Source organism: Pyrgilauda ruficollis, unplaced genomic scaffold, assembly GCF_017590135.1.
Source record: "Pyrgilauda ruficollis isolate IOZ18807 unplaced genomic scaffold, ASM1759013v1 scaffold3, whole genome shotgun sequence".
Classification (NCBI taxonomy): Eukaryota; Metazoa; Chordata; class Aves; order Passeriformes; family Passeridae; genus Pyrgilauda; species Pyrgilauda ruficollis.
In genome coordinates, this window is record NW_024524377.1 from 24,323,759 (window position 1) to 24,341,352 (window position 17,594).

General features: G+C 38.3%; 1 protein-coding gene across 3 annotated transcripts in view; it reads right to left on the reverse strand.

Annotated features, from left to right (window-relative positions):
* Nucleotides 1-17,594, reverse strand: part of BMPR2 (bone morphogenetic protein receptor type 2) — a 105,719-nt gene that overhangs the window by 41,063 nt on the left and 47,062 nt on the right. For all 3 annotated transcript variants that reach the window (XM_041472811.1, XM_041472810.1, XM_041472813.1), the window contains exons 2-3: nucleotides 12,558-12,731; nucleotides 11,099-11,278 (exon numbers count right to left, since the gene is read on the reverse strand). In XM_041472811.1, coding sequence (XP_041328745.1) covers nucleotides 11,099-11,278; nucleotides 12,558-12,731 — 354 coding nt within the window. The remainder of the gene's footprint in view (nucleotides 1-11,098; nucleotides 11,279-12,557; nucleotides 12,732-17,594) is intronic.

A 17,594-nucleotide genomic window follows, 5' to 3' on the forward strand; every position in this document is an offset into this window, starting at 1 on the left:
GATAAAAAAAAAATAAAAGAAATATAAATATTTTTATTTATAAATAAAATAAATAATAAATAAAAGAAAGAAAATATTTTTATTTGGCATGGGGGAAAAAAATCACTTTGACTGCTACAGCTCCAACACTTGTATTTCCTGTTCTAGCATTATGAAAGTGAGAAGTGTTTTCACACAGGATGCAAGGATACCTTACACCCTTGCTCCAACTATATATAGCTTTAAGTCAATACGAATGTCTGAAACAAGGAATTTTTTGCCAGTCTCAGAAAATACTTACAGGCCTGCAAGCAGATTCTAAATAAGGCTCATGCCACCAGGTTGAGGGAAGGCAAAAACCCAGGCCAAAGTCAAAAGCTGTCTAATATCATTCACAGATATTCCAGAAGCTTTTAGGAAATAAGAATGCCAAGAAACATATATGCAGTAGTTTGTAGGCTCAACCTTTCAAATAAATGCATAAAACTGTAGTGATTAAACATTTGAGTCCACCTCACTGGAATCTCAAAGGAATTTAAAAGAACTGGACCACAAACCCCTATCTCACTGCAACTTGATATTAATGTCTTAGAAAAAGAAGTCCTTCATCACATCTCTCAGAAAATTACAAATCTTTCTACTTCAGAATAAGAGGAAAAAGCTAAAGCACAAAAAAAAACCCCAAAAAAACGAAGGTAAAGGAAAATCTTCACACTTCCCTCTTTCAGTACATTCCTTGCCCTTAAATATTGAATTCCTAACTCCCTCCCCAGACATATCTATACAGCAAATGTTTTTCCATTAATTGATTCTACATGGAAGTATACTACACAAACTGAAACAGGGTGAAACTCAGTAAGTTTTATTTTAAGGTTAATTAATATATTGATTTCTTTCAAATTAAGAAATGTACTACAGAACAAAACATCTTAGTATCCCAAAAATAAAACACCGATAAACAAACCAGGACTTCTGAGAAAGAAATGTATGGACTGTCTAAATAAATTTGATGTTTGCTTTTTTGAAAGATCAATACCTATTCTGATACTGAAAACATGGAAGCTAAAATACAACCAAAAAAAAATCTGCAGACCTCTAACAGCTGACATGAAAAATGAGATCTCCTACCACAAAATTCAGTACTAATAAGAATTGCAACAAGGGAAAAAAGGTCTGTGTCACACACAAAAATAGACACAACACTTGGTGTCCCAACTCTATTGCTTATGTGTTAGTGTCCATAGCAACAACTCACCGTTCATTTTGTATATTAAATACAAACCAGCAAAAATAATAGTGAATGGTATACATCAACAACAGCTAATTCAATATATAAGAAAAGAAGGAACATTCCCAAACCTATCACAGAAAGAAAGCAAAACTACAGCATGACTAAGAAAAGTAACACCAAAAAATACCAAGATAAAATAAAAAGGCACAAAGAAATACTGAGTATGGACATACAAAAGTAGTTATGGATTGAGGAACTCTATTCTTTATAACTTCATTTAGGTCTCCTTATAATTTTTCAGGAACTCACCACACCCTAGTCTGACCAATTAGTGACTGTAAGCTTTCTTTATTATACAACCAACACAAATGTAAACAGACTTGGTTATCAACTTGAATCCCTGTTTACGTACAATTACAGCCACAGGACTCTTCACCAAGATTTTAGTGAATATACTGCCATCTTCCATTTGGACAGCAACAATAGGAGTTATTCCATCTTGGAAATTACAGCTTTGAAAAGCCTGCAATTGGTGTATAATCAGGGGGAACACGACCAGGAGCACACTGATGCGATGCTTCCTGGGTTGTACTGGCTCACCTGGATGCTCTATGAACTCTGTTTTTCAAGCACGCGTGTTCTGTTAGCCAGAAAGCAACAGATCACCTCAGGCAACTTCAAAACAACCCTGGCATTTCTTCAGAAATAATGGAAATATCTATAGCCAGGATTGACATATGTCAGGAGCTAGATGCCCAGTTATGAAACTTCACATTCAGAATTCCAGTCAGTCACACATTCACAATCACAAACCTTGAGGCACTTAGCTGATTTGCCATTCACTCTTTTAATAAGAAGGACATGAGCCTTTCCTTGTAAGGAAAACTAATTTAAACACTGATCCCCAATATCCATCCACATGCAAAGATTTTGTCTGATATGAGGAAAGGATGAAGGGAAAGAGACAATCCATATCTTCTATCAAGAAGAGCTCCTAACCTTTCTTATACTCCTGACAGAAGATGGTCCACCAGCAGAGTTGGGAAAGAAGTCAAATCACACAAAGAGTCTCTTAGTGCATATATACAAAGATAAGCACAGTCTCAAGTTCAGGCTCTGGCTGCAGCACCTGCAAGCCAGACCCAGCCCAGCACAGGGCTGCCTGCAGCCTCTGCTCCCCGGTTTGGGGGCAATGCTGCCATCTCCACCCACAGCCTGCTCTGCACCAGCCCCTGCTCTACACGAGCCACCTGGCAGCTAACCTACATAACTCCAGATCTTTTCTATAAAAGTAATTCAAGTGTCCTTAGAAACAACATCACACTGTTAAAAACCAAATGCTTTATTTACCTAGAGCTCCTAGGATTATGCCAGACTCAAAGGCATTTTACCTCCAGACAGGACCCTCTCTGAAGATACACTGAATGCTATATCATAAGGAAATAAGCCAGAAATCAATGTTAAGTAATGTATTGGATTTTCTGGACCCCATTATTTTTCAGATTAAGAAAAAAAATATCAAAAACAGCTCAATAAGGAAACGTGATTAATGACCAGCTTTGAAGGGCCAACATATTTTAAGTGTCTGTCTGGACTTTCAGTCTCCTCTGAGGTATTGTGCTGAGCGATAGCTGCAACTCAGGTAAGACTGAAAGGCAGCTGGGCTAACAGGCTATTTTCCGAGCAAGTCAAATGCTAAGAACCTAAAGCTTTCTTATAAATTGTATCCATTTCAAAACCATGTCACAGAATCAGATTTTTGTCAGCAAACTAGCACGTAGGACAGAAACAAGTGAGGCTTACTGAAAACGTCTAATTAAGGAGCACGAAAAAGACATGAAAGGCTTTCCATGATCTAAACACTGTTCTGCACAGATGAGCCTAATAGCACTGAACAGCAAATAACCCAATATTTATAAGTGATCTTCTGTTTTGCACTTAACAGTGCCAAGTCTGCCTCTTACTATGCCAGTAGTCTGAGGACAAAGACTATTACTGTGCTGGGCATAGGGTAAGAATTTATTAGTAGTAGCTGGCAACACCTAGCAGTGCTTTATAACCAAACTTCACAGAGCTCTTGTGCCTTTTAATCTTAACTCCATTCACTGCAAAATCGTTCAAGAAAACCAGAGCAGAGCCATGCTAAAAATCCCGAGGAATGCTCTGTGGGTAAGATGGCAGGACAAAGGAGGTTATGAGAAACAGTGTTCACAGCAAGCCCAGCAGCTCCAGCCTGCCCAGGGAGATACAGCTGCAGTACTTTGAAGCTAATGCCCTCTGTCAGGAGCTGGAGCCGCCCAGCAGCCTGCGCACAGCCACTTCTGCCATTCCAGCTCAGTGCAAGGAGCCTTGAGCATGACAAGGCAGGGAAAGCAGGAGATCAACACAGCCAACGTGAAAATAAACATTTGAAAAAGCACAGGGACACAGACAAGCAGAACATCCACAAAACATAAACAGTGTTTCCATTTTGTTTGGCAATGACTTCAATGTACACTATCTTGGCTAATTCAGTGAGTATGCTTTGTTGCGCAGAGTTACCTAAACAAAATTCACAAGTCTTTAAAGGAGAAATGCTTCCACAGAGGTGTAGTCTTAACTCCCACTGAAATATTAAAATTTACAACACCCAGCTTTAATATATTTGAGGAATAGTTACTGAAGCCTATCGCCTTTGGAAAGCCTGTCAATCTATGTCACCCAAAAGTGCACTGATACATCAAACTTCCTGACAGAGAGCTCCTACCTATTTCTCAAATTATTTGTAGCAGTGTAGGGTTTGTTCAGAATAATTACGATATATGGCATACACGTATTGCAGCATGTGAATAAAGACATAAACAGTATAGCACCCTTGTATGCTCTCCACTTTGCCTTGAGATGAGGCGAAACAATTCCTTATCTGCTACCTTTATTATTTACAGTCCAGTCTTCCACTAGTGCATTCTGAAAGAGTATCATTCTTAGGAGCCCTATCTACTTTTACCTTGTGTCTGTAAGGCATTCACAATAAAGCCCCAACACACACTGTCACAACAGCTATCAGCTAATGATGACACTGAATGTATTATACAAGAACATAAAAGTCTGACAGTACACAGCATTCCCACTAAATGGAAATGGTATCTTTACTATATTTGTATTACCCAAAGATATTTGCACATCTTTAAACTCTTAGAAGTGCATAAAACATAAGCAAGTAACTTCCAGCTGAGATGCAAATTAGTGCCTGAGGAACTGCACATGATACAAGACTGAGAATCACTTATTTACAGATATTGGTTAACTTAAAATGCACATTTTCACTATTACTGAAGATGGCAAAACCAGTCATTACATTACAAAAAATTTGTGTTTCCTTTCTTAATTTTAGATCTTAAATGTGAATAAAATATTTGCTGTGGAGTACTAGAAACAAGCAGGCTACTCCAAGGATGACAAAGATGCAGATCAGACAATTGTATCAAACGAATAAGCTAGAAGTTATGCTCACACGTACTTGAGGAATTGAAATCTCTAAGGACTCAAGAAAAATATGTTTAGCCCTCTGAGACAAAGCACAAATACAGCTCTAGTACTTCACAAACACACTATATGGCAATGTCAAGATACAGAAAAAATCCCACCTTGCATCCAAAAAAAGCCCTTTTTAGATTCCAGCATATTTTTAAGAGAACTTTGCTGAAGATCCTTGCTCTTGGGCCTCCAGGTCACAACACACTACTAATTCCTGCAGTTACCTTTCCCATCAAGTGTGCTTCTAGAGGAGTCTGACAAAGCAGTAAGGAACATACTTGTAAAAGGAAAAAAAAAATATGTGTTTGGGTTTTGGGTTATTGGTGTTTTTGTAAAAATAATATTTGAAATGTTTCTGCTTTATCAAACATACGTTTGCTCTTTTAACATGGTTTTCAGCATTTTGTGGGTTTGGTGCATAGCAGAAATTTAAAAACATTTCCAAAACATTTCAATGTCAGTGCAAGTAAAACACTTCAATTTCATCTTCCTGATTAAATGTTTCTGTAAGAGAAAAAATTTACACATAGAGTTTTCTGCCTAAGTATGTTTTGCCTTCACAGCTAACATTTCATATGCAAGACTCCAATTTCACATCAAAGCTTTACTTTTAAATTCAGTAAAGATTCAAATTTAATCTCAGAAGACTACGATGTCTTAGAAGTTAGAACAGTTAAGTGCTGCTACCAACAATCTTTAAGAGATTCTGCTTTTGATAGATTCAGTTTTAATGGGAAACTGAAGTTACTCGACAAGCATTACCAGTTATCTTGAGAGACTTGCAAAACACTGCACTGGTTCTACAGAAGTAAAGGCTTTCACTTGAATTTCTAAATAATCTTTTATAGCAATTGCTTTAATACTGAGCTTCCTGCAAAAACTTCCACTTCTACTCTTTCGCCCCTACCCTAATCCACAGCACCATCACTTTTCCCTCAGTTGCAATGACACAAGATACAGCCTTAATTAGCCCAGGTTTCTGAAATCTTATCACTAAGCATTTGTAGCAATGTGTACCCAGTGTCACAGCCCCCTCCACAGTTAATTAATTTCCTGTAACCAAATAAACAGCAAAAAACACCCCACCAAGCACTAAATTTTAGACAGAAAGCCAACTGAAGGTTCAGGAAAATACACATTTGTTAACAGCTGGCTAAAACCCCAAATATTTCATAATGAAGCCAGTATATTAAGAAATTGTTTTTTAAAAGCCCGACATTTCATTTTTCCCCTCTATCAGCTGCTCCACATACAATCTCTTAAGAGAGACACATACTAAGAAATCTCCATGCACATTCACCTCTATCCCCTTCAGCAGTTCAGCAACTTCATTTTCTACAGCACCCTAAAGCAACTTTCTCAGAGGCACAGTACCATCCTCTTGCATCAAATGCTTAAGTGTCTCAAAGTAAATTTCTTTTTTTAGGAGATATTAAGGCCCTTAATTACTGTGTTAGTATTTCCTCCCCTGCCTTATAACATAGTGAATGTGCCTCATCTCCTCACTGAAGGAAGAGGTGCCTGACTGACTGCCAATCATTTCAAGGGTACAAGTTTTAATCCTCGTGTAGATCACTCCCACCTTCATCTTTTAAACCTGAGATGTGCCACCTTGCAAAGGTTTGTCATTTCCTCTTTACATCTAAATCACCTGAAAACAAAAAGAATAATGGACATGAAGGAAAAAGCTTATTTACAGAGTGGCTTTTTAGATGAGGCAGATCAGAAAATAAAGACCTGCTTAAACATCAGCTACAACTTAGCTGATCAGGTGCTGCAACCCAGCTGAAGTAAATGCATTTCAATTATAAATTAATATCGGATGCTGTTCTCCAGAAAAAGCAGTTCAAGACAATTGAGAGTGAGCAGGGTTACAACTTTCCAAAATTAGCCTGACATGATCTAATTCAGCTTCAGTGGGAGTTAGATTGGGCCACGTGCCCACAGCTACCTGAGTCTAACTGCTGCCTCTCAAAAACAATAGTTAAATGAAAATTGTCTCATTACTACCATAATTAACCTGTCCCAGCCACATGCATTAGTAATTACTTCTTTTTTTTAATGGTAGCTTTTGTCAAAGTTTCCACACAAGTCCATGAGCACTTCAAGACAGACTTTTACATACCTATTTCATATACATAGCAAGAAGGCTGGCAAAGAGAGGCAAGAATGTTATATTGGAAAGATAAGCCTGTTACCAGTGTTTCAGAGTGAATAGTAACTTCCTTGACTGTGTGAGGTGGTCTCTTTCTATCCACAACTCAGTGCTCTTATTTAACAGAGATTTCCTAAATCCTCTAAAAATTGCAGCCACCATTTGCTGTTATAAGATGAAAACCCCATATAATATTCAACCACATGTACCAGTAACTGCTCAACTGCTGCTGCCAGGGATTTTTCCCACATATCACACAAATACATCACCTGTCATAGAAAAATACATTCATAACACTCAGTTGCTGCTACATTCATTTATTTGCAGCACCCGGAAGCAGCCTTGAGGGGAAAAAAATAATTAAAAATTGCTCTTTCATCTTGATGTTATTTTAATGTGAATGTTTCATTACAGCAATATATCTATGACCAACAAGAGAGCTACTTAATTTCTATTTAACTGGCTATTATAAATGATTGAGGAACTAATAAATTTGTCTTCAAAACAGTCTCAGAATTTAGGAAGCATTCAGTAGTCATAACAGGCAGATATTTAGCATGTGAAACTAAATATTTGACAAGGCCAACAAAGTAAACACATCTCAAAACACTGACCCAGGAAGCCACAGTTGGCCCCTTTTAGATAGGGTTAAGGGGTATATGAGTATATTGGCTGAAAATACAAGATGGAAGGAAAGTGAATCTAATCCATGAGAAATTTATCATAGAAGAAAATACATCCTTCCCTTTTCTTGCAAAAGTGCAAGTTAAAGATAGAGGATGAGTGGTTTTTTTCTGAATGTCTGCATTTGAGTAGTTCCAAACTCCACAGGCAAATCTTGAAATCAGAAACAGACACCATTCTCCAACCACTACTTCTCCTGGCATCAGGGAACAGCTATCTTAATCTCTGCCTTTTTAATACCTCCAGACTGTGGGTTCTAGGCTATCACACATCCTACAGTATTTGCAAAATTCTAGCTGGAGGGATTAGCAACCAACAGCTACTCAAATCTGCCTGGATTATCTTTAAGATAGAAGAGATGAATATTATGACTACTCATATGTATGATTGCTTTAAATTACCAGCTGCACATTAGGAAGCAGTAAGGATTAAATTTCAGGCTTCAAGAACCTGTTTGTCCTCAATCTTGTATTTCATTTTTATGAAAATTTTGTTACAGGACAGGTTGGGTTACATGTATTTATACCCTAATCAAACAAATTTAAAAAAAAAAAAAAAAAAAAAAAAAAGCAAGCTGTTCTGTTCTACACAGATACAGTTACTAAATAAATGTTTTGACATCCTAAAAACAACGTTGACATTATCTTAAATGTTACACTTAATTTTTCTAATTGCTATATGTTACAACAATGATAATTCGATATATCTAACATGTATCTTAATTTTGTCTTCTTGAATCATTTATAGTCTAGCTGTATCTTTCAACACACCACTGTTAAGTATGATAGAAAAATGGCAACCAAAAGACTGTATAAAGTAATTGTTTTATTCCATTACTTTTCTGGGTGAACTTAGCTCAAGGGGCTAGCAGTCTTCGGCTGTTTCCACAGATCCTTCATATAGCAGCAAGGAATCATCTTTAAAAGAACAATTGCAATTTTCCTTAAAAATTAAACTTTAAATTGATTAGGGTCATCAGCAAGGTCTTCAGGTTCCATTAGTTTTTAAACTACAGCTGAATTTCTGCCTGTCATTCCAGGAACTTTTTATTCTGTATGGTTTTACTGGAAATGAGAAAAAAACATTTACAAATACTTAGTTAACTGTTGGCTGAATTCATCAGGCTTCACATAATCGTGCACCAGTCACCTCCACTTCAAAATTTCCAGGATCACAAGTACAGTTCTAGGAGGTCTCATACCTTACTTTGGGCCATTCAAGAACTTTATCTATCAAAAATACAGATGAAAAATAATGCTCTTACAGTTCACAGGCTATAGTGAAATAACCTTCTGCAGAAGATTTCCCATGTGACTGTGACCTGTTCAATTTAATCATCTAAAAGGTATGGAAACACAGATTGCCACAGCCTGTGCAGCTAACCTTGCTCATGTCCTTACAGCATTCTGTCAACTATAACAGAAAGGCTGGAAGAGTGCCCAAGGAAAGGTATCCAGTAACTAATACAAAGCTTCCCAACAATTCTATAAAATCTCAACCTTGCTATAGCAAGAATTCTGTACTTAACGTGCCAAAATATAATCTTACAGCACCAAAATGGGTTCTGGAAGGAGTTGAGAGACCACGAACACTCCACCACTTGGAATGTGGGTCAGTAACATTGCAGGGGTCTGTGCCTGCAGCCTCTCTGCTTTTTCACCCCTGCAGCTTTCTCAAGTATCCTGTACCTCCAGAGTGCTACCAGAGTGCTGCATGTGAACAGCCAGGAGCAGCCCCATCTCTGTCAGATGCAGCAATGGTAGAGCTTCACAAATAAAACACCAGAGTGGCAAACGAGGCCATCCTTGCTGCTGGAGTGGTCCATCTCCATCTCTTAACCCAGTCAAAGCAGACAGACAACTGTGCTCTGAAGCAACCTACTTTGCTTGTGCTTATGCCTAAAGCCAAATTTGCCTATTATGAAAATGGAAGGTGACACAATAACACAAAACAGTTTGAGTCAGTAGAAATGTACGCTGCAGCACTCAATTACAGCTGGGTGAATTAAGCACTGTGTTACAGATTTAATCCATCTCCCCTCCACTTTGCAAGTCAAGATAGATCTGTCGGTATCAAAAATTTAATTTAAAATTATTTTAAGATCTTATCGCTCAACAACTGAATTAATTCAGCTTGCAATTTTTATCCTTTGAGAAGAACAAGCACAAGTCATTTTGTAAGAATCTGGCCTTCCTGTTTTGGGGGGACAGAAAGGGACAAGGAATTACCTTTACAGCTGTTTTTCCTCCTGTCTAATTTCCCTGCACAACACTAACTCCAGGTACATTTGGGGAGCCCAATCTGATGACTCTTACCAAAGTCAAGCAGTCTGTTCTGCACTACACAGTGCAATGATTCCAAATGGTGATTGTTTACTGCTGTACAAACAGTACTGTCAACCAAAAAGCAGCATGTTTTACCAACTTTCTTTACCCATTCATACTGTACACATTTTCCAAGTTAAAGACCACTGGTTTTTAGCATGCCAAACCAAATCCTCATTTTGATCCAACTTCCTTACAAATACCAGACCCTACAGCCATTTTTGAAAGCACCAGTGATAAGTATCAGCATTTTCACACTGAACTTAATTCAAATACTATCATTCCTAAACACAAACTATTCATTTTGCATTTTACAGCTGTAAATGCTATCCAATTGTACACCTTCATTTCACAAAATACTTTCCAGTGATAAAGAACTCTTGCATACAGAACAGTTGTGCCTCCATTTACATACCTAACTTTATTCAACTTCCCTTTCACAATTCTTATTTAGAAAAGGCTATCCAAATGTTTGGACTAGGCCACTAACTCAGCTTCTTTACATGTTCTTAACTTTTTGAACACAGCACAACAGTGTACCTGCTAATTATGATCTTGCTTCTGTCATACCAGGTTAAAGGGTCTGATCCCTTAATTTGGATGTGTATGTTAGGCTGATTTGATAATAAATAACTGAAAAGAAAATTATATTGCTCAAACTAGTAATACTAGCAGTGTTCTTTGAACATTATGTCAAAATCAGCCCTTACCAGAGATATGCAAAGAAAGAAATCAGATTTCAGAGACTGTTGGAGAGAACTTCTGATACAAGATCAGTTCTACCACTCAAAACTACCCATGATTTATGACTGAACAGACAGGCCAAACTTTCCAAAGGTACCGTAGTGTTAATGAAACCACTGGCCTCTTCTCAACAGAAGTCATGAATCTTCTGAATACCTCCACAGGCTTATGAGGTTGAGCATCCAAATATCAAACCACACAAGATTAGAGACCATTTTGAAAAATATGACTTGTATTCAGCAGGTGCCAATATAAACAATCCTCTTCTAAGCATTTATCTTGTTCTTTGTGGAGCAATGTGGAATATGAGTGTGACAAACTTCCTAAGGGAAAGCTCTGCTCTGTCTGCCGTCTCTGTGACACAGGAAGGTCACAGGTTTCACATTTAACAGTAGCACAAAAAGAAGGCTCTTTCCCTAAAATCTTTATACTATGAAAAGACAGAAACACAAACATCTGACTTACTGTAAGGTGTTGTATCAGTAGGGTCAGGAGGTGGGAAGTTTTCTGTGAAGTTGACATTACACAAGTCCGTACTACAGCAGCAGAAGCGGTATGTTCCATTCTGAATCAAGGAAGGGGTGGTTGTAACTATACACTCTTCAAAGTGACACTCCTGCGGGTCTCCTATATGAGACCAGCAACCTGCAAAAAGAAGCAAATTACTTTTTTTTTTTTTCCAAGTAAGCAGAAAATTAATTCAACTGACTGGATAAACACACCTACAGAAATCCATACATTACTTGATTAAACATTACAGAGTGGGCTGAAAACAGTTATCATAATTTGCTTATCTGACTTTACTACCACCTTTTAAACCAAAACCTGAAGAATTTCTTTTAGAACTCCCCATAACCAAGGAGAAGAAAATGTGGGCAGGGATGAAGGCCAACGTCCAGCTGTTGCCTTACTATGATAAAACCTGAAATTCTGAGCCTTCTAAGCAGAAATATGCTATTACTCATTTCTCTGATACCACAGACCATATCACCATTTTCTGGTCCACAGACTAAATGAATTGTGACCTAAACCCTTCCTTAGGCCACAAGACTGCATCTAGAGCTTGGTGCTTCTTGCATAATTTTCAAAATTCTGCCCTTCCTCATTGTCAGCATCACTGGATGCTGACAGGACCACAGCTTATTGCCTGGTTCATAGCAGGTCCTTTGTCCCTGCAGCAATTGTTTGTTCCCAAGTATGGTCAACAGCAGTTAAATGTCATTTATCCACAAATAACTGGAAGGGAAAGAGGCAGCAGTGGGGCAGAGGTGGGCAGTCAAGCTGCTCCCTTCAGCAGATTGCCAGATCAAACAGGAATCATGGACTACAATTCCACAGGCTATTTGGGAATAGCAGCTGCATCTTCATTCAGCATTATTCTACATTAACTTTCATCCAAGTAAAAAAGAGAAGAATCCTGAGATTCATAATCAAAACATGTCTCCAGAAACTGCAAGGTCCTCCACACCTCCTACCTTCATTCTCCCCACAGAACAGCACTGAAATACAATACTGATATCTGAACTACAGCTGCCATTTCCTTTGTAAACAAACATCCAATATCAATATGAATATACACTTTTTGCTTAATAAGACACTTACTGTTAAATTTATCATTACATCAATACCTATATTGAAATTCAAGAAAGCCATCTTCCTCTGGACATCCTATGTAACAAGAAATTTGAATGCTTCTTCTTTCAACTGTACATTGATGTCTTTGGTCTCTTTTAGAAGTTATTAATTTCAAACAAATTTTCTGTTCACATTTAAAATAGGTAAATGGCAAGTTTAAAATTATGCATTTTGACAATGTGCAAGAAGTCTAGTTCTGCAGCTGTGCAGCTTTGTATGAACTGGCTGGATCGCAAAGAAGTGAAATAAGTAAAAAAAACTACTGCACTAAAACTGAACTGTAACATACCTTGTTTCACAAGATGTATGTCTCCTTCTCGTGTTTTTTCCCAAAGTCCATAGCAGGTACTACCTTTCATGCACAAAATTGTGCCATTCTCCTGGGAGATTCGGCTCTCACTGATTCCATGGTCCTGCTGATACGGGTCTTTAAATGCACACAGCCGCTCCTCACTCTGTGTAGCTTTAGCCAAAGAAAGAAAAATAATTTTTGTCAGTGATTCCATGCATAAAAGATTAACTTAATAAAGAGATGATTCTGAAAAGATACATTAAAAAAAAAACCTAGATGTGTAACTACAAGGCACTTAGATACTATCTAAGTACAGCTCAGCTAACATCCAATCACAGTAAGAATTTGTAGTACATTTTTCAACAACTAGATTTCATCCAGTTCTTTAACTCCCATCAAAGCATTGGCAGCAAAAAGATGCAAGCTGAAGCAGATTGGTCTTTTGGGTAAAACAGATTTTGAACTTAAAGTAAAATTATAGCATATGTAATTGTAAATTATTAAAGGTACTGTATAAAACATCTCCTGACAGATGGTTTATTTCTTTGATCATTCTTCAGCACTGGCCCCAAAGAAGCCATGTTTCAGCAAGGCAGACTGACTGCAAGAACACTGCTTCACTGTGTCACCAGCTGGGGTGATTGGGTTAGAAAAACCAAGAGACTTGGATACATGTGTCTCACTTTTAAGGCTGTTACTGTTCATCAGGAGTCAAAATTTGTAATTCTTTTATGCTGAGACAACTACAGATTGCTGCACTATTCAGGCCAGCATTCTGCCAGTGTTTCCCAGTTTATTGTGTGGCAGCAGTAATTAAAATAGCACAACTTAGCTGATTTTTCTACTGGTCTGGTAGACCACATGTGATCAGTTGAGCTGTGTGTCAGCTCAGTGGGGGCAAAACTCTCAGCTGAGGGGACAGAAAGCTCTTAAGCCAGTGTAATTCAATCACTCGCAGCTCCCCACACTCCAAGAACCCGGCTGGCAGTCCATGCTGCTCACACACCTCTCTGAACTCTGGTCAGAAAGTCAGTCACCTAAATTTCGTATCCGATTTTTAAAAAATCTCTCTGAGCAGAGTTAGTCAAGTTACTGAGTACAAAAAGGTCACACATGAGCAGCCAGCACATGCTGCCTCCAGCAGAACTCGCCAGTTGCGCGCTGTGGTTTTATTCTCAGAACAGCTGAGTATGCCAGGCGTGAAGCATCTGTCCTGCATTCTCTGCTCCTTGACATGGGACTGGCCAAGAAACAACGTTTGAAAGGACAGCACCCCACTGCCATAAGGGAACTGCATCTGACTCACTTTTTGAAAAGTCAAAGAAGAAAAAACTATCACAGAATCACAATTTTCAAGACACAATGGGACAAAAGTATACAGCCTTGTGAAATAGGACACATCTGCTCCGAGGGACAGTAGGAAGGTTTTAAAACCTCTTGCATATGATAGCTGAGTGGGGCTAAGGCCATCCAAGATCTGGTTGTTGACAAAACACTCAAATTGCTGCAAGATAAGCCCTTTCATAACTTGCCTTTGTGAAAAATTGATTTAAAAGAACAGAATTTATGAAACAGCCACACAAATCTGGTTTCCTTATTTTAAAAGAAAAGTAATTCCAGGAAAGTTGACTTTAATAATACCTCAATATGTTAAAAAAACTAAAATCTTTGAACCCATGAACTAACAGAAGAATAAAAAAGACCAAAACAAACCAAAACCTTTTGATTTTGCCTTGGACTCAGACAAAAAAACAATGACATGCATCGTGTCTGTGCACCACTGACTGAGACAGCTTTAATTGCTTACTTTTCAGGTCTCTTAATCTTTCTACAAAACTCCTGGGATCAAAGTTGAGAGGTATGAGAAGATACTCAAAAAAAAAAGTTGTTAAGAGTCATGCTAGATGCTGTCCAACCACAAAATAAAAGTAACTACCAAAGGTTTTTCTGATTTAAAAAGACTGCATTGCCCTATAAGAATACCTGCAGAGGGGAGGATGGGGCAAGCACGAGAAAATACAACCTGAGTGTCTATCCGTTTTCTTGCAAAGTAATAAAAATACGAGTGAACTTGACACAATTTAATGTCAGATGATCTCAGTGGGAAACTTTTCCAACAAAAAAAATAAAGGTTACTCATCCAACAACTAGAGTTTTCATGCTGATCACTGCACATTCCTGCTTCGATTATAACTCGGAGAAGCACAGCCCCTGTGGGAGCTGTACCCACTGCAATACTCTGCTGACCCCTGCCCCTTCCCTGATGGCATGGAACATCTGGAGAACAGGGACATGGAACAAAAGCTACTTTATTTTTCTCTATGGTCTCTGTATGTTCATTGTTGAAGTTGTAATGCCGAAGAAAATTGGGTAGGGCATTCAGATGTACAGAAACCATCTTGCAGAACAACAGAATAGATGTGCTGCTTCAGTTACTGCTCGTGATTTCAGTACATTCCTGCTCTGGGATTTCTTTCTTCCAGGCAGTGGAAACTAGTCACATTTAAAAACTTTTAGTACTGGAATACTTCTAGGTCAGGTTTTGAAAGCAGCCTCTAGCCTAGGTGAGTATGCTTGTATGCCTTAAACCTTGCCCAAAAGAAGTACTACAAAAGAGTACTACAAAAACCACGCAAAAGGGCAGGAGTGCCTCTTTAAAAGCTGACCTATTTCAACAGAAATCTTACTCTTCAAGGTAAAATACCTTTGCACATTTGGACTTCCACACGTTCCACATGGACGACGTTTGTCAGTTTTCAGTCATCGTGGAAGCCAGCAGGTATGGAGGGTGCATTCAGAGCTGAAACACATCTCCCTGTCCCTTGGGAGCTGTGCACCTGCAGGGCTTGAGGGCAGCCACTAACACACTCCGTAGCAGCTCAGCTGGAAACAATTCCAAAGCTGCTTCTCCATGCTTGGAGATACCGAAAAACTGTCTAATATGGTCCCAGGCAGCTGGCTCTAGGTGACCCTGCCTCAGCAAGGAGTAGGACCAGATGACCTTCAGAGGTTCCTCTCAACCTCAACCATTCTGCAATTCTTGCATGTCTCCAACATGCAGCAACAAGACAAAAAAAATTATTTCTTAGCTGGGCTACTTGCTCTTTTTTGTCTCCAAGGCAGGCAAGATGGTAGGGTAAGACTAGAACTACTGGATTCTCTTGTTTGTCTTCAGTTCAAATAGATCCAAATAGACCCAAGGAAATACTTTAAATGTTAAGATCTTCATTAAACAACATGGGCAATTAAAATAAATAACTTAGCCTATGAAGACAGAGGCTCTATTGGATACATCCAGTTCATTTGCTACCCGTCAGAAACATGAAGAGCAAAGTCCCTGCAGACATGTGTGCTCACCAGATATTAGGGAGCCACGAGCAGTTCACTGTACAGTGCCCTTTTCCTTACAGATTTTGCAGACCCAAGATGCACCAGCAGGGTATCCTCAAATCAGCAAAATGCAGAAGCCATTTACAGACCAAGCCATGCAGTGTATCTGCCCAGACATGAAATGTCCCAGCACCAAACACAACCAAGACCTAGCACCAAAGTGGCAGCACAGGTTTCACAGGACATCTGCTACATGGCTGAAGCCATCCTTTAAAACCCCAAATTTACCTTTATAAGTTAGTAATAGTAAACTCTAGTAAAAAAAAAATTAGTAAAAAACTCTAGTAAAAAAAAATAGTAAAAAACTCTAGTAAAAAAAAAAAGTAAAAAAATAGTAACATAGTAAACTCTGTTTGTTCATCACACTGAACTCAGTACACATTCTGATCTTTTCTAATTAACCCTTTAATGAAATTTCATGAGAGATTTTGAAATAAATAAATGGCAGCTGAATGCCTACGTGCCACAAAAATTTGCTACTCGAGAAACTGTAGAAGCAACAGATAGGATGACACTGAAGAGAACAAAAAGTAAAACATAAACAACAAATTATGAAGGATTTATAATGAAATATCAATTTTCCATTCCTCTTGTATTTGCATACCAGACAAACTACGTCAAAATAGTTCAATAGAAATAATAAAATGAACTCAAGCTTCAGTTCCCTCATCCTGCAGGGATTTCTAACAAAGACAAGAAGGGAAGGCAGTATTCCCAGAAGTTCTACCAAGGCAAAAACCAAAAAGAGCACAGCAAGCTCCTCAATTCTCTATCATAAACCAGAAAAAAACCCAAACCTCAAAATGAGTTTTGTTGCTCTCCAGCCCATTTTACACCTCTATGTACAGAAAAATACACTTTTATATACAGTTTCAGAATCAAACATGAGTGGCATGCAAATTGAATACGGGTGCTCCAAGCAGACATCTAAGAAACAGTCAATGTTCTCAGCTTTCCTGCTTGGCTGCCACTACTGGTGAGTCTGATCACCACAGGCACATGCAACAGACTTTACTTGAATCAGACTGTGAAAACTTACTGTTGTTTTCCAAGAATGGATAAACAGACTACAATAAATTACTTTCCTGGAATCACAAAGGAACTGGGAATTGCCCATTGTTTCCCAAGCCCATCCTGTGGCTCACGCTTACTGTCGCAGTAGTCTGGGGGTGTACAGTTCACCCCCATACCACTATACAGCCCCAAAAAAGAGGACCAGGGCTTCAGGAATTTCCTTCTGGCATACAGCTCAGGTTTTTATGTGATTTACCATCTTACAATTATTCAGTTCTACTGTCAATGAAAAAAAATCTGAACGTTATCAAGGAAAAAATGCTATATAGATTTTTTCAGTATTTTCTCTCTGTAATCATGATGTTATTTACAGCTGCCCAGAAACAGAAAACTGATTCACATTGATAATTTAATTCTGTCTGTTCTCTATAAAAACACCCTGAGAGGTTTACTATCCGAGTATTTGCCTTTTTTCCCCACTAAAGATATTTCTGAACAGCAAAGATCAGAAAAAAATTCCAAGTGCATCTACTATGACAGAAATGCTGTACACAGCTAACACACAATTCATCCATACTAGGAGGAGTTTGAACAAATGAATATGTCGCTGTTGTTTTTAATATAGTAATT